The 21,004-nt window shown below is 35.6% G+C and overlaps 1 protein-coding gene across 2 annotated transcripts in view; it reads right to left on the bottom strand.

The window, feature by feature from the left end:
- The window catches only part of PCDH15 (protocadherin related 15), a 681,342-nt gene that overhangs the window by 276,318 nt on the left and 384,020 nt on the right, over positions 1-21,004 (bottom strand). For both annotated transcript variants that reach the window (XM_059662693.1, XM_059662692.1), the window contains exons 9-10: positions 19,583-19,691; positions 8,611-8,723 (exon numbers count right to left, since the gene is read on the bottom strand). In XM_059662693.1, coding sequence (XP_059518676.1) covers positions 8,611-8,723; positions 19,583-19,691 — 222 coding nt within the window. The remainder of the gene's footprint in view (positions 1-8,610; positions 8,724-19,582; positions 19,692-21,004) is intronic.

Here is a 21,004-nt window from a genome sequence, read left to right as displayed (position 1 = left end):
TGACAAAAGAGAAAAAATATTGTCCCTACTCAAAATATAGACAACACACTCCCAAAAAGGATTTATGATAACAAAATAATATCGACATACTTCCCTAGAGAATATTTTAATAAAGTGAAGTATAGGTTACTTTCACTTGTAAGAATATGCCCATTCTGTTTATAATTCATTGCAATAAAAGCATGAATCATCGAAGCTCCAATATACCTTTAAATAATAAAAATATCTTTTTCTTTTCTTAGAGCAGTAACTGGCACTAAAATGATTAACACAATTTTGAATGATTTAAAAAATAAAAACTCAAGCAATTCAGGGAAAACCACAAATTCAAAAAACTGTCTATTCACACATACATCCGACTATTTGGCTAATGTTTTGAACATGAGAATCATCGTGGCTATAGATGGCAAGGCAGGCCAGAGACAAAATTATGGTAATGTCAAAATAGTAACTTTTTTTCTGGAATGCTTCCAATCATGTTTTATTCCCCTTATTTTGCCATGCCTTATGCCTCCCCATCTAGCAAAGGCCTATGCTGGGTTGATCCCAATCCCATAGAGTTTTCTCAACTGAGGGGAAACCCACTCAAGCATCTTATGTGAATTGGCCAGCTGGAATAGTCCATCCTGGAATATTGTAATATCAATAAATCATCATATCAAAAAATAGATCTTTAAGCAGGTTACTTTTCAGAGCCTGGAAGATAGAGTTTAATGTTTCTCATTGTACCAAACTGTTCTTGAGAAAAATCATAGTGATTAGCCCTATTTAGCTTGAAAGCTTTTAGATATTCCCTTCTAATTTTAGTATTCTATGCAACAAGAAGTAGCTTATGAAGAAAGATTACTTGGCAAGACTCATGTAGGAGGGCTGGGATAGCGTATGTGTATGAAGGGGTGTGCTGTGGGGAGATAGGGCAAGGACTGCCCTGAACTGTTCATTTGAACATTGTACAATACTGGTAGTTGGACTTGATGTTGCACTCTTACAATGACCTTTGCAGACACGAAGGCTTTGGCAAAATCAAAATACTGTGACGAGAATGAATATATTGCTATTCTTCTGCCAAGCAGTTGCAGGTCACCTTGTGAGGAAGGAAAGAGTGTAAGTAAAATATTACCTCTGTGTGTCTTTTGTCAGCTTGCATTTTGGACAGTCACTGTATTCATTGGCTGTATTCTCCTTCTGTTCTGACTAACCCAGCTGGGTAAGTAACAGCATAAGACAAGAGGACACCAAACCTTCTTTTTACTAATTTCCATAAGTGGCCTAACAGACATTGAATTCAACATAGTACTTAAAATTTGTAGTAGACAACCAGGATGAAATAAAAGAATACAGTGTTCTTTTTGAGGAAACAAAAATAATGTTTTAAGTGGCAATCTAACACATTTTAAACAAATAGAACATAAAATTAAAATAAAAGATGAACATTTAGCAAATGTATCAAATCTTTCAATGGATATCCAAAAGTGTGATTCATTCAGAGATCCATGGGAGGGTTGCTGTTTCATTACTAACTAGAGGTCCGGTGCACAAAAATTTATGCACTCAGTGTCGGGGGGGGGGGGGGGGGCTCAGGCCAGCCTGTGCCCTCTTGCAGTCTGGGACCCCTCGGGGGATGACCACCTCCTAACTTAGGCCTGCTCCTCAGGGGATTGGTCCTAAGCTGGCAATCAGACATCCCTCTGGCAGCCCGGGAGCTCTACGGGGATGTCCACTTGTCAGCAGGGAGCAGGCCTAAGCTGCAGTCGGACATCCTTAGCACTGATGAGGAGGCAGGAGAGGCTCCCACCACCACCGCTGTACTGGCAGCCGTCAGCCTGCCTTGTGGCTGAGCAGAGCTCCCCCTGTGGGAGCTCTCTGACCACGAGGGGGAAGCTCCTGCATTGAGCGTCTGCCCCCTGGTGGTCAGTGTATATTATAGTGACCAGTCATTCCCAGTCGTTCTGCTGTTAGGGTCAGTTTGCATATTACCCTTTTATTATATAGGATAGAGCCCTGGTGCATTGGTGGGGGCTGGCTGGTTTGCCCTGAACGGTGTCCCGGATCAGGGTGGGGGTCCCACTGGGGTGCCTGGCCAGCCTGGGTGAGGGGCAGATGGCTGTTTTCAGGCTGGCAACACCCTCTTTAGGGTCAGGGGTGCCGGACCAGTCTGGGTGAGGGGCTGAGGGCCGTTTTCAGGCTGGCCAAGCCACCCAGACAAACGGGAGCTTCCAGCTCTCCTTTCTTTCTTTCTTTCTTTCTTTCTTTCTTTCTTTCTTTCTTTCTTTCTTTCTTTCTTTCTTTCTTTTTTTTCTGGGATTTATTTACCTTCTATAATTGAAACTTTGTAGCTTTTAGAGGAGCTCAGAGCTGGCCAGGGAGGGTGGGAGGGAAGCCTCCTGCTCGGTCCAGCTCCTTGGCCACGGCCGGCTGACAGCAGGTATCTGGGGTTTATTTACCTTCAATAATTGGAACTTTGTTGCTTTGAGTGGAGCTCAGAGCCGACGCGGCAGCTTAGCTTCCTCCATCATTGGGGCAACCAAGCCTCCTGCTTGCTCCAGCTCCGTGGCTGCCGTCCGCCATCTTGGTTGGGTTAATTTGCATATAGTCACTCTGATTAGCTGGTGGGTGTGGCTTAAGGTGTAGCAAAGGTATGGTCAACTTGCATGTTTGTCTTTTATTAGTGTAGATAAGAACTAATGCCTGACATTTCTGTGGGGTAATTTTCTCTAAAATGTAGAGGACTTTCTCTCTTCCTCACCTTAGAGACCTTGTTATTGGGCAAAGGAAGTGAGCTTATTCTTTACTTTCCTGCAGAACTAAGATGTATGGTACATGTGTGCTTCATTCTTTCAACAGGAATCCCCAGGGACTGGGAGAGGGCATGACTAGACGAGTTCCAGGATTATGAAAGTGTATCATCCACCGCATTTGCCTTGCTTCCTGTGCCTGGGCAACATCAGCCCTGATAGTTTTTCCTTCTCCTAATCCTGGCTCACTGAAGGCTCCTATTCAATCTTTCCCCAAGGGAGTCCATCCCTTTCTTTTCTCCCCTTTATTTCTCTCCTTTTTGATACACTGTCAATACTCACACTACAGCAGACAGAATCAAAACTTAGACTTCACAATCTTCTTAACAGAGTCAATGAGTGTTGGTAGGACTTTCATTTTCATGGGAGATGTCATCCTTTTTATTTTAGAAGGAATGACGGTTGATCTGTGACCTGTCACTCTGTCTGTCTGTCCCCCCTGACACCCATGATCGGTCAATTGATAAAGTTCTCTGTTGGAAATTCACATAGGGGGCACATTGTCAAGTGACTTGAAGACAACATGCAGCTGCATGATCTGTTTTTGTTTACTTGTTTTAGCAATACTTAGTAGGCAATGTGGGGAGAGGGTAGGGTGCAAGGAAAGGGGACTTATGTTTGTGAGATGTGTGTGAGAAGATGGCCATGAGGACGAGAACTAGAGAACTGCTGTGGGCATGGAGAGTTGGGAAGACATTTGAGAATGAATTCCAGAGGCATCCAGACAGGATTTGAAAACTGACTGGATGGGGACATATGGAAGCAAATACCTAAGAGGCACTGGGAGCTCTAAGCTTGGTGAGTGAGTGGCTGATTATAATATTATTAATGGAAAGAAGGAAACTTAATGTTGTTAAAAGGATGTATGTAGTTTACTACATTCTTAATTTGACACAATTGTATAACACTAGGAAGAGTTATACAGCCAGTAATAGGAAATATGAATGCAGAATTCAGAAGGGAAGTAGGCCTGAAACTATAATTTCCATATCTGAGGTTTCCTTGAGGATAGAGCTTTCATACATCTATGTCTCCTCAACACCAAGCAAAATGCCAGGCACCTAATAAGCAATAAGAAAGGATTTGGCAAACTGAAAGTAGCAAATGCCAAATGCCTTAAAATTGTTTCCACTGTGTCCTTGTGAGGTAATGTATAATTGAGATCATTATTCAAATGGAAGCTAAATGCTTTCTAGTGGCACCAGAGATTCACGTATGTGGTCAGGGGTTGCAGTAGCTGTTCTCTTAGGCCTCAATCATTCTCAGATGCTGCTGTCCTTTGACTCCCAAATTACTAAAGCAAAGTCACATGCAGAAAAACCTGCACATCACCACTAATATATAAGCTCACCAGTTTCAGTTCTGTGGCTCAGTTTCAATTGTGTGTCAAAAATATATCTTTTCTTTAGAAGAAAGGATATTGTATTAACATACACTCATACATAGCTTTAAACTGTGCTTTGATAAAGGTTTGGCACTTTTTCCAGAGATTGAATTTGTGAAGTTCAATGCATATTTATTGGGAATAGAGACACAGATGAAACTGTATCAAATACATATACTTTCAAATGTATGTATTGAAATATAATGTAGGCACAGGTACCCGATTCCAGCAGCTTTAAAAGCTTTACTTACCATAGAGGAAACCATTACAACATATACTGTTCATGCATAAAGGTAGGAGCTTGAGCCACAATGTGAAGAAAAATATTACAATATTCCCTCTTATAAAAGTCAGGCTAAGATAAACAGGCTAATTGAAGCTCAGAGGCCACCATAGGGACATGCAGAATGCAAGGAGGGGCTTCCAACCAGGGGCCCTGCCTTTTGAGAAGTGTCGTCTCAGCATCTAAAGCTTCAATGAAGCATCAGGGTGAATGAGACTGTTGATGAAGGAAGGGAGGACTAATTCAGGAAGAGAGACAGCATCTGTAAATACGTGGAGCTTGGAAAGAGCATGGTGAGTTTAGGGCACTGCAAGTGGTCTCGTCTGGCTAGAACAGCAAGTGGTAGCTGATGCTTAACGTGCCCATGACATGGAAGGAAAAGAAGTTTAAGGTTAGCCTGATAGAGTAGGACAATGAGTCACAACATGTAAATCAGAGAGACCATGATACAATGATGGTTGTGATATCATTGTGACCCTTACTGTTAGTTGTTTATCAGAGTGATATAGATTAAAAACAATTATGTTTGAGCAACTAAAAGGCAGTGAATTATTAATAATTTATCCATTTAATCTTTGTATTAGATGCCTAGAGTATTAACTAATCAAATTTTTTAAAGAAATGGTGCATTTATGATAATGGAGGTGAGTTTTCTGGACTTTGTTATCAACACTTCATGCATGAACTAATTCATTATAACTAGAATCTAAAATGGGATTTCATATTTCTATATCATAGATGCTTTTTAAAATAACTATGACGATCACATAACATTTCATCCAAACTGGGGCATTTTTGAGAGTGAAAGAGGTATTCTGAATAATTATACAAGAACAAAAGGAATAAATATGAATTGTACTGGGTAAACCAAATGTAAAATTCTTATTTAATATATGTATTTAATTTAAAAGTATGATTAAGTGATTATTATTATTTAAAATTTGGAATAGATTTGATCTGGAACATTTTTTCCTCTTTTAACTGACATGTGTTAATCCTTTAATAATCTAAAGTTGGAGAATGACTCCATTTTGTCCTTTTAGTTTCACCTTTACACTTTATTCGTCAGAGTACTGAATAAATCACTTGAAGAAAGAGATAAAATGAAGATGATAAATCTCTAATTCATGACATTCACCAGGAGTTAAATGAACATATAGCTTTTCAAAGAAGAATTATTCTTCAAAGTGCAGGGGAAGATATTTCATTTTACTTTAGCTTCCAATACAGAAATTGGGATCAAATCCAATAAAAACTTTGATGACCAGTAAAAAAAATGAAGCATTATGAAAATAAGGACAACGGAAGGAGGTGATAGCCTTGCTATGGAAGAGAGCTCCCAGATTGTAACAGGTCAATGGACCTCTACACAAAGCCACAGTATTCAGCTATTATTCACACAGGTACCACACTGTGATTCTTACAGACTGATACCTTTGCTCATTATCCTCTTGACTGCACACAAAAAAACAATAAATTTGACCTAATAATGTCTGGAAAAACTTCCACTAAAAATATAAAGTATTATTTACAAAATAATAATAAAAAAACACCTGTATTTTATTCTAATTGGTTTTTGTTTCTAATAATTGATGGTTTTTACTGTAAACAACACACTAGGGCAACTGACTTTGAGAATAAAGAAAAATAATGGATTTCAGGTTTCAAATGAGGGATTTGGAAACAATGCTTTGTCAAGTTTCTTAGTTCCCACAGAAAGCTGCACCGCAGGTCTGAGGGTAGGTAGACAGTAGACAATGGATACACATTTTTTAGTTTTCTACAGTCCTATGATTTTAAAAAATGTGGTCAATGCAAGAAGATGAACTATCTCATGCATGACCATTGTACATAAGAGGTAAAAAGAGTCTTTCTTTATTAAATGACTCCTAAACCCCTACTGAATTAAATCCAAGGAAATTGCAGCGGCACATAAGGCCCTCCCTGTGGTCTGGCGCTATCCCTCATTTCCCTGTTAACTGCTTGTAGCCAGCTACATCATGCCTCCAAGCTTTTACTTCTGCTCTTCCTTATGTTCAAACATATTTCCTACCTTCTATTCATTGGCCAAACACTTGCGATACAGCAAAATTTAGCTTGGGGAAATTTCCAGAAAAATCTTCCCCAAGTCTGTCCTCAGATTCATTTAAATGTACCTATTCTCTGCTTCATCAGCCCTTAGGTGTCTTTCTGTTAGCAGTTGATATGTTTGCTATATTTGATTTATTGGGTTATATGACACTTTCTTTTCTAGACTATAATTTCTTTTAAGGACAAAGGACCACTAAGTAAACAAAAGATCTGGTATGTAAAAGATAATGAGGTCCTAACAAAACATGTTCAAATTAGATATAAAATTAAGTGTGTGTCTACGTATAATTGTTGTCATTTCACTGACAGATAGTTAAGCCAGACAACCATTTCTTAGCAACTGCAACTTGATAAAGTAAAAAAGGTACACTGTTAGCTTAGATAAACCTAAATTTGAATCTCAATTCTGCTGCTTCTTAGTGATGTACTCTGAGCCAATCACTTACTCTCTCTGATCTTTAGTTTCCACATTTGCACTGATTAGCATACTATTAAGGTTGTGACTACAATTCAATGAAAATCGTACATAAATGCTCAGTAAGCTTCCTTATAGTAATTCCTTTTCCTTTACCAATTTTAAATTTTAAAAATTCCATAAGGCTGCATATCTATCATATTTTTTTAAATATATTTTATTGATTTTTTACAGAGAGGAAGGGAGAGGGATAGAGAGTTAGAAACATCGATGAGAGAGAAACATTGATCAGCTGACTCCTGCACACTCTCTACTTGGTATATGCCCACAACCAAGGTACATGCCCTTGGCCGGAATCGAACCTGGGACCCTTAAGATCACAGGCTGACGCTCTATCCACTGAGCCAAACCGGTTAGGGCAGTCTATCATGTTTTTTATTTATAGATAAGAAAAAGCTATATAACACACAATAGACTTCCTCTATATCATTTCTTATGTCTGTTCTATAACTTTGAATGCCCTTCTCTCAGCCCATTTCTACTTGGTAAATATCTTCCTTCACTGACCCGCTCAAATGTTACATTAACAAAGCCTATCAGAATTAATTGACAGATCATCTGCATGTTCACAGTACCTTCAAATGATTTTATCATGAAAAATGAAATGTTATTATGTCAAAATTATAATGCCAAATGGATTTCCCTCATTGAAATTTTTTTTCAGTCTAGGATCATCTATCAAAATTTTAAATAGTGAGATATATTAAAAGAATTCCTAGACAACTGAGATTTTTTAAAAAATATATTTTATTGATTTTGTACAGAGAGGTAGGGAGAGGAATAGTTAGAAAAATCGATGAGTGAGAAATATTGATCAGCTTCCTCCTGCACAACCTCTACTGGGGATGTGCCTGTAACCAAGGGACATGCCCTTGACCGGAATTGAACCTAGGACCCTTAATCTGCAGGCCAAACCGGTTAGGGCATGAGATCTTTGTTTTAATGCTAGAAAAAATGTCATATAAAAATAATATTTTTGCCCAGCTGGTGTGGCGCAGTGGTTGAGCATCGACCTATGTACCAGAAGGTCACAGTTCGATTCCTGGTCAGGGCACATGCCTGGGTCATGGGCTCAATCCCCAGTGTGGAGGAGGCAGGCAGTTAATGATTCTCTCTCATCATAGATGTTTCTATTTCTCTCTCCCTCTCCCTTCCTCTCTGAAATCAGTAAAATATATATGTGCATAATAATAATAATAATATTTTAATAAAATAAAATATAAATCCATGCACATTTTAAATATATTCATTGGTTAAGTTTCATGAATAAAAATTAACTCCTTTTAGTAAAAAAAAAAAGTTAAAGATGTAATAAAGGGCATCATGTAGAATTATATACATTTGACCAAAGCATTTATTACTTATAAAAATATTCAGTATTTGAATCGCACTGTAATATAAAAAGTTAAAGAAAAGCAAGAATGGATTAAAACTGCTGCACTTTACTGTTTAAATAAAAAATTGGTTAACTGCTGTCCAAATTCATTTTAATTTTTATAACATTAAAGTGCCTGCAGTAGCCTCTACAGGTTTTTTTTTTATTAGCAATTTATAAACACAAGGAAATAAGAAATTAATTTACCTTAATAACCAAATCAAATTTCTGGTAAAAGTCTCTGTTTACTGGCTCCAGGAGACTAAGTTCTGCAGTCCTGGGATGCATATGGAAAAATCGTGGGTAATCCTCAGGAGTCCCTGAAAGACATTGAGGTTTCAGCACATAATGGAGAACAATCAGTAATATGTTTATCTGCTATATCTATTTCCCTTCATTAACTGAGGAACAAAATCATAATTTCATTAGTAAATTAAGTTTCAAAATTATGCAGTCTAGGGAAAGCAGATGCAAATGTGGTATATAATTAATTAGTTTATGAGCAAGAGGATGAAAAATATGTTATGTTTGGCTGATTTTCCAAATATCCTTTATTAAGAGGGCTCTTTAATTATTTGAAACTTCATCACATAAAAAGAGATATTAAGTGTATAGAGAGCAAATTTTGAATTCTAAAATTGTACTTTAATGGTGCATAAATCTTAATTATAGCTTGCATGGGTCTTTCAACATATCTTGTAACAAAAAATGACTGGTAATTTCTACCAAATAGCAAGATGCATGGAAATTAAAATCAGCATATTCTGTTACAGCTGGCCAAATTTTTTTAAAGATAAGAATCAAGCTAACTACATCAATTATATACAAAATATTTTAGCCCAGCTGGCATGGCTTAGTGATTAAACATTGACCTATGAACCAGGAGGTCACAGATTCCAGGTCAGGGCACATGTCAGAGTGTGGGGAGGGGTGGATCCCCAGTTGGGGAAGGCATGCAGGAGGCAGCCAATCAATGACTCTCTCTTATCATTGATGTTTCTATCTCTCTCTTCCTCTCCCTTCCTCTCTGAAATCAATAAAAATATATTTTAAAAATATTTTAAATACTACATAAAATATGTTCATGATACTTTTAATGTCTAGAGATGATATTTCTTCAATGTAGATATTTTAATGAGTTGAAATACATTTCTTCTTACAGAAATGTCCTTCAATTGTATTATCTACCTTTGTATACTGCAACATTATTATAATATTTTTCCCAACTTGAAGAAAAGGTAAACATCAAATCATAGAACTGTAGAGTATATAAATTTGGCCAAACAATAATCATAAGAATAAAATAACATGGCTTCCAATTCTTGAAGCCTACGCTGTGGTATATGCTTTATGGAAGTAATCGCTAATATCTCTGTAGATCATTTTCATTGCAGTGGAGGACTAGGGAGCTTTGAGATATTAAATAACTTGTCCAAAGTCACAGAGACAATGTAATATAGAACTTGCATCAATCCAGTTTGCCAGAGTCCAAACATATGCAAAAATGACTTAATTGCTACCAGTCCTTTGCTTCAACTCTGAGATAAGAAAAGAAATTCTCCTTTGCTTCAACTCTGAGATAAGAAATTCTCCTTTGCTTCAACTATGAGATAAGAAAAGAAATTCTGAAACAAGCAAACAGAAATAGAAGAAAAAAATTATACCAGTAAAATAGACTTGAAAATTTAGAATAATTCAAAATTGTGCATGAAAATTTAGCATGTGAAAATAGAGTCACTTTAAAACAGTAGGAAAAATTTAATGAGAGGTTTCATCTAATAGGAGAGACATATAGAAAATGACAAAAATCACATCCATTCTTCATACACAATACTAGAGTAAACTCTAGATGGAGAAGGCATCCATACATAATGAACAATGAAACAATACAAGTGCTAGTAATAGATAAAAATATGAACTCTATTCTCAAATGAGAGTGAGCTTATCTTTTCTATGACTCAAAATAAAAAAGCAGTAAGTGAAAAGAGATAATTTTGATAACATTACCAAATTGCATGGTAACACAAAATAAACAAAGTAAAACCACAGGTGACAAAGTGGGGGAAATTATTGTAATTTACATCAGAGGCAAAAGGTTTATATCCCTAATGTATTAAGATTCACAAATTAGTATAGAAAAATATCAGTAATAAATTTAAAACAGGTTTGGGATAGACAACAAGCAGATAGATTAAGGCAAATGACTCTTGACCACAAAACAAGATGTTCGTTTTTATACATAAGAATGAAAAAATGAAATTAAAGCCACACTGAAATTTCTTTTTTACTGTTAGATTAGCAATGTTCCATGCTGGATACCACATTCTATTGGTGAGTCTTTGAGAAAACATGAACTTTTAGACATTTCTGGTGTTGGTAAAAGGGTATGACAAAACCTGTGATGGAGAATTTGGCATAATCTACCAAAATCATAATAGTACTGAAGGATGCTGGGAAAATGGCAGTGAAAGAAAGACAAAGACTAGTAATTCATCTCTTTACTTAGACAACAATTACATAGGTAGAATCTGTCTGATGTAACTATTTTGGAACTCTGAAGTCTATTGAAGTCTTGCACTTCTGTGAGCAGAAGCAGCAAACACTCATCATGGTATAGTTCCCTACTATGTGGAGGGCTGGGTCCTTTATCCAGGGCCTGGCTCCCACAAGCATGGTGCAAGCTGCTTCAGGAACATGTGTACAGTTTCCTGCCAAGAGGCTGAGGGATGGGGGTTGGCTAACTGTTACTGTGCTCAGAACTGTAATTCACAGAAATTAATTACAATTTACTGTCCAATCCTTCCCCAGGAAGTTTCAAGACTTCAATAGACTTCAGAGTTCCAAAATAGTTACAATAAAAAATAAATAAACAAAAGTGACATTAAACAGCAAAACTTGGGGAAATTAGGGAATCTGATTTTTTTAGAGTTATCACATTATCAGCTTCAAATGTGCAGTTTTCAATAACAATAATGAAAAATACAAGATGCACAAAGAAACAGGAAAGTATGGACCATTTAAGAAACAAATAAATTAACAGAAACTGCTCCTAAAAAACACCTGAAAAATGACCTACTAGAGAAATACTTTAAATCAACTGTCTTAAAGTCACTCAAAGAACTAAAGGAAATGTAGAGAAAGTCAAGAAAATGATGTGTGAAAACAATGGAAATATCACTAGAAAGAATGCCTACAAAAACTTATAAAGAAATTCTAGAATTGAAAAGTATAATAATTAAAATAAAAATTAATCAGAGAGGTTCAAAGATGGATTTGAGCAGGTAAAAAAGAAAGAATAAAAATAGGGCATTGGCAATTATTGTGTCTGAGCAATAGAAATAAAGAAAGAAAAAAAAGTTTGAACAAAAGTCAACAGTGCCCAGTATGATAGTGGGGAAGAGCATGAGATAAGAATAGAGCCACTGTTGTTTAATAATTATTCACCTTACTAAGTATAGATAAGTATTTTTACAGACCCTGGGAAACTGGAGGATGAAACAAGACTGTAAATAGATAAGGTACCTCAATAGGAGGTCACAGCAGATTTTCTAGGGTGAATGTCTGCCCTCCCCACATTGCCAGCATCACTGGATTAAACACTCATATATGATTCAACCCTGTCTCTGCTTAAATTGGCTCAAGTAGTGACAGGTGGCCTCAGACCCATTGTGTCAGGTTTCAAATAGGCCGGTAGAACATTATCAAGTAAACCAACATATACCTGTTGGAATCCTAGGAGGAGAAGAAAGAAAGGGGCAGAGAGACTATTTGAAGAAATAATGGCTGAAATTTACACAGGTTTGATGAAAGACATAAATATAAATATCTAAGAAGCTCAATGAAATCCATGTAAGATGACTTCAAAGAGACTCACACCAAAACATTATAATCAAACTCAAAAGAGAGACAAAAAGAGAATCCTGAAAGCCACTACAGAGAAGTGACTCATCACATACAAACTATCCTCAATAAGATCATCAGCATAATTTCTTATCAGAAAATTTGGAGGCCCTAAGGCAGTGAGTCAATATATTCAAAGTGCTAAAAAAAAATATCTTTCAAAAATAATCCTATATCTAGCAAAACTGTCCTTCAAAAATATCAGAGAAATTAAGAGACTCCCAGATAAACTAAAGGACATTCATAAGGACTAGGCCTACCCTTCAAGAAATGCTCAAGGGATTCTTGCAGGTTGAAATGAAAGGAACTTGAAGCAGTAGGAAGACATAAAGAACATGGTAAAGGTAGATACATGGGCAATTATAAAAGCCAGTATTATAGTAACAATGCTTTGTCATGTTGCTTTGTGTTTTTTACATAATTTAAGAGCTAATGCATTGAAAATAATTATTAGTGTATGATTTCAGGCATACAATCTATAAATATATACACTGAGTGGCCAGATTATTATGACCACGCCATCAGTACAATGAAGTAATTAGTTATGCAAATAATAATAATAATAAAACCATGAGAGTATTTGCTTAGGAAGTTTTCAATATTCAGTATTTTTGGAAGTGTCAATGAAGTACTGATGGGGTGGTCATAATAATCTGGCTGGTTTTAATAATCTGGCCACTCAGTGTAATTTTGTTACATCAACTGAAAAGAGTAGAGATTGAATTTAAAGGACCAAAGTTTTTTTTGTTGTTGTTGTTTTTGTATATTACTAAGATTAAAGTGGTATAAATTCAAGTTAGAGTGTTATAACTTTAGGATGTTATTGCAATCCCTTTGGAAAAGACAAAGAAAATAGTTATAGGATATATGCTAAAGGAAATAAGAAATGAATTTAAACATTGCACTACAAAAAATCAACAAAACAGAAGTTACACAGGAAATGAAGGATGAAAAAGTTATGACATTAAATACAAAGAGCAAAATGACAAAGGTCCCTGTTTTCAGTAATTATTTTAAATGTAAATGAATCAAACTCTATAATCAACACATAATTCATCTGAAATGTTGCTTCTTCCAGAACACCTCCAAAGCTTTGGGTTTTCTCCATCTAGTTCTCATCTTGATTTTAATTTTTGGGTTAAAAGTATTCCATTCCCCTGATAGTCAACTCCTTGGCTACCCCTTTCATATAACAAAATTTTTGTCAATAATTTTAATCATGGCTTCCTCTATGCTTTAAAAGCACATTTTTTTGTATTATATTATTCCTATGATAGATATTACCTCTAATTTCTTGTTATTTTCCACCATTAGTTTTAGGTTTATTGTTTATTCTTTAAGCTATTCAATTTTCTTTGTGCATTTTTGATAACTCTAATGGAAAACAATAAACTCCATTTCTCATAATTCCATGTTTTTCATATCACCTTAGGTAAAAGTCCATTCCCTTTGCAACCTTACTCTTAAGCTATTCTTGACAAATAACAAACTCCATTTTCTTATGCAAAATATTGCCAACAATTCTATAATCCCCTCTCAAAAAAAAAAAAATCTCAAATTCTCTTTTACTTGTCTCTTAAGAAAACTAAATTACTATATTAGTTGCCAATTCTCAACTTAGGTGAATTCTATAAAGATTTGCCTGGGTTGTTTTTCTCATGCGTTTGTACGGCAGGACTTCAAAGAGTACTGCATGCATCAGAAAGACCAAGATCCTATCCCAGAATCTCTGAAAAGGAAGGTCAGGAATGTACACTTTGAATAACCTCAGGTGAATCTCATGCCCTCTAAAGTTTGAGAACCACCATGTTAGGGTAGATGAAATATTCACATCTGTGACTTACAGATAGTAACAAACACAAAACCATGAACTGAATTTTTGCAAATCATACTATCATTTTGCTGACCTGATGGGTTCAAATCACTAAATCCCTCCCCTACATTTTTCCATATATCATCCATGTGATTCTACCTTGCCTATGTCATTAGCTCCTTACTCAGTCTTGTCCTTTCATACTTGTACCACTATTATAACCTCCTAAATCTCCTAATATTCCATTCAGTTATAATCACTGAAATAAATGTCAAAAATCCAGTTTAATCTCTCAATTATTAAGATAAAAGTTACTTATTGTTTACTGTGGTCATCCCCAAAGTGTAATTGAGTGTAATTAAAACAAAACATCAAATTACTATTTTTTATTTAGTGATGCAATTTACATACAATAAAATGCACATTAGCTTCAATGTTTTTGAGCAATTGTATGGACCCATGTAACTACCACCCTTATTAAAACTTTAATTTTATCTTATCCCAAAATACCACAAAATCAGCTTAAATAATTAATATGCAGACTGACTATTTGTGGTATGTTTGTAGGGACACAGACAAGAAGTCTTGAGGGAGGTGAGGCAATTATACAGCGTGGAAGGGTTGACAGATGCTCTCTCCCATCTGTTTGCTTGCAGCACATTGCTGTGGGTTTGGGTTTACATTTGGCAAGTTTAAGTGATCTGTGTTTCGTAGTATTCATTTTCCACCAAGCTAATACTCACAAAATGAATAAGTTGTTGGGAAATTTCTTCAATGAACCTGAGATTAAAGAAAACACTAAAAGTAAACACCAAGAAAGTGGTGGGAGACTTACTTCCCATCTCCTAGTGTAAGGGTTTAATCATCAAGTTATTAAATCAAATCATAAAGATTCAAGCAGACCTGAAATAATGTTAGACTGACAATTTTTAACCAATTAATAGAATTATTGGAAATGTGGGTTTATATCTAATGTAATAAATAATAATCAGTGCTCAATGCAATTATTAAGCATTAAAATATTAACTAATGATAGTAATACATATATACTTTTAAATATTAGAGGGCTTACTCAAACTTATTTTTAAAGCTTGGGATGAAGGATCAAAACAAATTATTAAATAAAATAAACAAGAGGGTTCTTGTCTATGAAAAAACAACGTACTCACAAAAAGAAATTACTTGAAGCAGATCAGAAATGGCTGCGGTTTTTTTTTTTTGCTTCCCATCAAGGAGCAATCTATTATCCATCTCCTTGAATCTGAGATGACCTCACTTGCTTTGGGCACTAGATGGTAGTGGAAATGATTCTGTTCCAATTCCAGGACTAAGCTGGAACTGGCAGTTTTCACTCTACTCTCTTAGAAGCCAACAACCAACGCTGTAAAGAAGACTACTGAATGAGGGAGGCCAAATGGAGAGAAGGGGCTAGTAACCACCTTGGATGTTCAGTTCCAGCTGAACGCAAACATTAGAGTAGCCTCAACTACACCATGTAAATAAAGCAGAACTACTCAGTTGATTCCAATCAACCTACAAGAACAGGAGAAATAATGAATCTTTGTCATTTCAGGTCACTAATCTTTGGAGTGGTTTATTGTACAGTAACAGATCACTAATACACCACCCACTGTCTCTTCAGCTTCCCTTATATTTCTCCAACTTGCATTGTTTTCATATTTTGCCAAATTTTGGTTCACTTCCATTTTCCTGGACTTACCATTTTCCCCATTGGCTGCCGTATGTAAATGACTGGAATAACAAACCAAGTGTTGAGGAGGATAAATCTTTCCTGTAAACCCTGCCCATAAACATCTGTGCCACTACATGAGAAAAAAATAGCTTCTTACTGCACATATTTGATTTAAGTCACTGAGTTTTGGAGGCTCTTTATAAAAGCATTTCAACTTTGTCCTTTACTAATATATGTCCTACCTATCTCATTACTGTCAATAATATGCTCATCTATGAACTCATTCTATTCTCTAATTTTTAGGGGAATCTATTTTTATGAGTTCCAGTTTTTGTGGCTTATTATTCTGTACTATGTGACCCTTCTGTGCAAAAGTACAAGAAGTTCAAAAAGTGTTCAGAAATTAATAGTTTTCTAAAAGAATTTTCAGAGGAAGCTATAAAAATATGACTGGCATTGATCTCAGTAAATATTACATGTAGAGTTGAAGAAACATCTCCCAAAAATGTGTGCCATAAAATCAAACTTTTTTTCTCACTTAAAGGATAATAATAATAAAAATAATCCACAATACTCCATCTTATTTGCTAGTAATGAGTTCCTGGTAAAAGAGAAAAATAAGCCAGAAATCCAAAAAGAAAAAGAAGAAAACAGTTGCTAATTTGGTGTAGTTTATTTAAAATTAGAGTAAAATTATAGAGAATAGAAGCCATGAAGAAATGCACCATTAGGCTATGTGCAAGGTTACTTAATGTTTAAAAGGCCAGAATGTAGAAAAGGATATTGATACAATCTGTGTGTGTGTGTGTGTGTGTGTGTGTGTGTGTGTGTGCTGCTTCTCTTACCATTCTTTTATGACTTAGGAAACATGCTTTATTTTTTTCCTGATGGTAATAACAACATCAACTGACATTATTTGAGCACTAACTTTTTCCAAATACTATCATATTCATATAATTAGATCAAATCCTCCAAACCTTTTTATAGAAAGATCAATTTTGATCAACCCCATTTTAAAGAGGAGCAATCTGAAGCAGAGTGTTTAGTAATTTACCTAATATTACATGTTGGCAAGCATTAAAGTCAGAATTTGAACATAGGCAGTAAAAATACAGAAGCTGCATTCTCTACACCTATTATGCCTGCCGTCTAGAAATGTAAGTCCTATGAAAGGATATCATTTTACTTAACATAGCTGTGAAAGCAAATTTACTGTTAGAGCAGTGGTTCTCAACCTTCTGGCCCTTTAAATACAGTTCCTTATGCTGTGACCCAACCATAAAATTATTTTCGTTGCTACTTCATAACTGTAATGCTGCTACTCTTATGAGTCATAATGTAAATATCTGATATGCAGAATGGTCTTAGGTGACCCCTGTGAAAGGGTCGTCCGACCGCCAAACGGGTCGCGACCCACAAGTTGAGAACCGCTGTGTTAGAGATTATGTTCATTCTTTAGGACTATCCACCATCCTACAATTAGAGATTGATGGAACTTATCATTATGTAATTTTTATGCTCTGATTTCTACATTGGTTCCTCATTGCACTCAGAGCAAAATACAGAGATCATTAATATTCAAAACTCCATATTTTCTGACTTCCCCTAATTGCTCACCCCTGTTTTATATTTCTTCTTCACTCACTACTCTTCAGTGCTCCTGGCCTCCTTGATGTTTCTGAAACAAACCAGGCAAACTCCAGCTTTCATCTCTGCCTTCCCACATATCAACATCCCTAACTCCTTCAACTTCTATAAGACTGTGCTCAAATCTCACCTCTTTAATGAAGCATATCCTGCTCATCTTATTTAATACTGCAATTTATTTTGCAACACTTCTTCTGTACTTCCAATCCTGTTCACCCAGCTCTTTTATTTTCCATAGCTCTGACCACCATATATCTTTTATAAATACATGTAATTTATTCATTTGTTTATTATATGAATTATTCATTGCCTGTCTCTGCTGCCAGAAAACCAACTTTACAATATAAGGAATGTGTCTTGCTCCATAGGGTAGTTGCCCTTTTATTTAAAGAAAGAATACATTAAATTTTATTTTTGTTAATCCTCACCTAAGGATATTTTTTCCACTTATTTTTAGAGAGAGTGTGAAAGGGAGGGGGAGAGACAGAGAGTTACACCAATGTGAGAGATATACATCAATTGGTTGCCTCCCCCACACTCCCTGACTGGGGCCAGGGATTTAGCTTGCAACTGAGGTACACACCCTTGACTGGAATCAAAATCGAGATCCTTCAGTCCACAGGTCAACATTCTAGCCACTGAGCCAAACTGGGGCAATATATGCAATTATTAAATGTGAAAAATCTTACAAATGCCAGTGGATACCAGCCCACTCTGAGTAACATGCCTCCCAAGACTATCTTTAAATTTCATCCTTTGGACTTCACACATGCTGCATTATCTATCTAGATCATTTGTCTGCCATTTTCTGCCCAGAAATCCCAGTCTTTCTACTGAAATAACTCTTCCTGAGTCATTCTCTTAGAAAACCTTAGCACTCTCCTCCCATAAGCCCACATGATATGTCTCATACTTTATTGATAGTGCTTAAAGCTATGCACATTATTTTACCCTTTGACCTGTTTTCAGTCATATGCTCTATCTCACCTTAGCTTAGAACAGTTAACTCTCACAGTCCTATCTACAGCATCTAGTGCTGTGATTGACATACTCTCAAGCCTTCAGTTAATTTCATGAAAAATGCCTGTTTCTGTTTATCTATGACAAGAGTCCTATAGACTTAAAGCAGGCTTATGCTTATGCTCAAAAGAGCTTTTTAAAGATTTAATAGTCTAATATCAGCCACTGGTGTATGATATATTCTAGAGAACAAAGGCTTGGGACAAAATTACTTGAGTTTTCTTTACCGATAGCATTTTTAAGTAGATTGTAGCATCATATTTTGAAATCTAAGGTCTGCAGGTTGCTGTGTTCTTATGTATGTGTGCATACATGTAGCTGGGGCCTGGGAATAGAAAGAGGTTGAGGGTAATTTGAATTCCATTGAATAGTTATTTTCAAGCATACTTCAAAAGCAACTCTTCCTTTGTAAAGAGATGTATGGTCTGTCTCAGACACATCTGTCTATCCAGAGACTAAAAACCCTGCAAAGAAGCAGCATCCATATTTTAGCAAAAGCACTTCATGTGGGGAAAAAAGCAATTTTGGGTAACATAATCAAGTTCTCATCATTTTTTCTTTTGGTATAATTAGCAGTATCTGCACAAGGATGGATTAAGACAGCTTCTGTGAAATTTTTCAAGAAAAAATTAGCCAAGGGAATAATGTATTATGTACCCTTGGGCTAATTAGAATCCTTCTCTTTCTCCCATATGGCTCCAAATACCCTTATTTAATCAGCCATATATTTTCAGAATTATGTATCTGCACCCACCAATGATAAAATACTGGTAGAGCAAACAGTGTAAGTTTTTCATTTTCTTTTTCTCAGAGAATTCTTTAGGAGGTGATATTGAAGAAAACACCAATATGTAGATTAATCTCTTATTTTTTTAAAGTTGTTTTACTGCTTCAGTAAAAGTTTTTCTCTTTGTTCTACACATTTCACTGAAACTAATTCTGAGAGAGAAAAATATCTGTACATGTATTTATACTTAGTAATAAAAATAATTTCCAAAAAGAAAATATTTGTTATTAAAGTTGTTTACTCTGATTTGAGAGAAGTTTTTTTTCCTACATGATTCCAGAGTGATAACTGAAAGTATAAAATGTTAGCAGATACAAACCAACAAGGATGGAATAGAGGATGCCTGGCCTATCTGACGGCGGCTGAATATTCCGGTCCTGATCAATGGCTTGGATGGGTGGGGTAACGATGATGGGGTTCAGTTCTTCCTGAAAAAGATAAAGTCAGAGAGCTTAGTTCAGCTTCATTCCTAATACCTCATGAAAAACTGACATTCAGGTATTAGAGTGTGGACAGCTAAATGAGCACTGAGCCAGTAGTTTAACTCAGGTTTTAATATTGGTAATATAACACCTTAGGCTGGCTAATTTTGAATCTGAAAGAGGAAGGTGTCCTCCAAGTCAAAATAAAAAGACATAGTAATTACATGCATAGAACTTTATACTAGGAATTTCTCCTAAAAGGAAAGCAAGGGAGAGAGATGTCAATAAATTTTGAGTTTTCTCTAGATCATCTTATCAAAAGAAATATAAAACTACCAAGTATTGCTATTATCTTTTATTTAAGATTGGCAAGCATTTTTCTATGAAGGACCAGATAATAATGATGTGTAGGCTTTGTCTGGCATACAGTCTCTGTTGCAGCTTCTCATCTTTGCCATTGTAACAGAAGAGCAACAAGTGGACATGACTGCGTTGCAATAAAACTTTAATTATAAAAACAATGGTGAATAGGACATAGGTTGTTAACACTGGTACTAGATTATAATGGGTATACTGAAAAAACAAATGTGCACTGTGCAGAGATAAGCTTGGGAAATATTTTATAAAATATAATTTGAAAAAGTTATTCTACTACAGTCTTTTCAGAGGCTTAAGTGTGTTAATTTGCATAATGATTACCTAAGAAGAAGGTATTATCAGCACATTTTCTAGAACTACACATTAACATCTCTTTGAACTAATACCCTTAGTATACAGTTTGGATTTAAGTCTTTGAAACTTTTAGTCCAAATATGTAAGTGGTAATTATAAAGGAAAATAAACTGTATCTCAATATCTGACAGTTTCACGTTCTAACGAATTAGTATACTGTTCTTTTCTATTAGTTCTTCTCAAGTAATAGACCTTGAAACATATGTACTCTTATACAAAATCAGTAATTTACAATCCCAGCAGAAACATACAATTCTCGTGTGCTAAGAAAGAGTAATGATATTAAACCATTATTTACAATATTAAATTTTATTGTTACATTATTATTGTTATACATATATATTAAGTATAAGTATTCAACTAAGTTATATTAAGTCAGTGGTTCTCAACCTGTGGGTCGTGACCCCTTTGGGGGTCGAATGACCCTTTCACGGGGGTCGCCTAAGACCATCCTGCATAACAGATATTTACATTATGATTCATAACAGTAGCAAAATTACAGTTATGAAGTAGCAACAAAAATAATTTTATGGTTTGGTCACAACATGAGGAACTGTATTTAAAGGGCCAGAAGGTTGAGAACCATT

The sequence above is a fragment of the Myotis daubentonii genome, chromosome 13 (assembly GCF_963259705.1).
Source record: "Myotis daubentonii chromosome 13, mMyoDau2.1, whole genome shotgun sequence".
Classification (NCBI taxonomy): domain Eukaryota; kingdom Metazoa; phylum Chordata; class Mammalia; order Chiroptera; family Vespertilionidae; genus Myotis; species Myotis daubentonii.
Note: the sequence above shows the minus strand (reverse complement) of the source record. Positions and strands in the feature narration are given on the sequence as shown.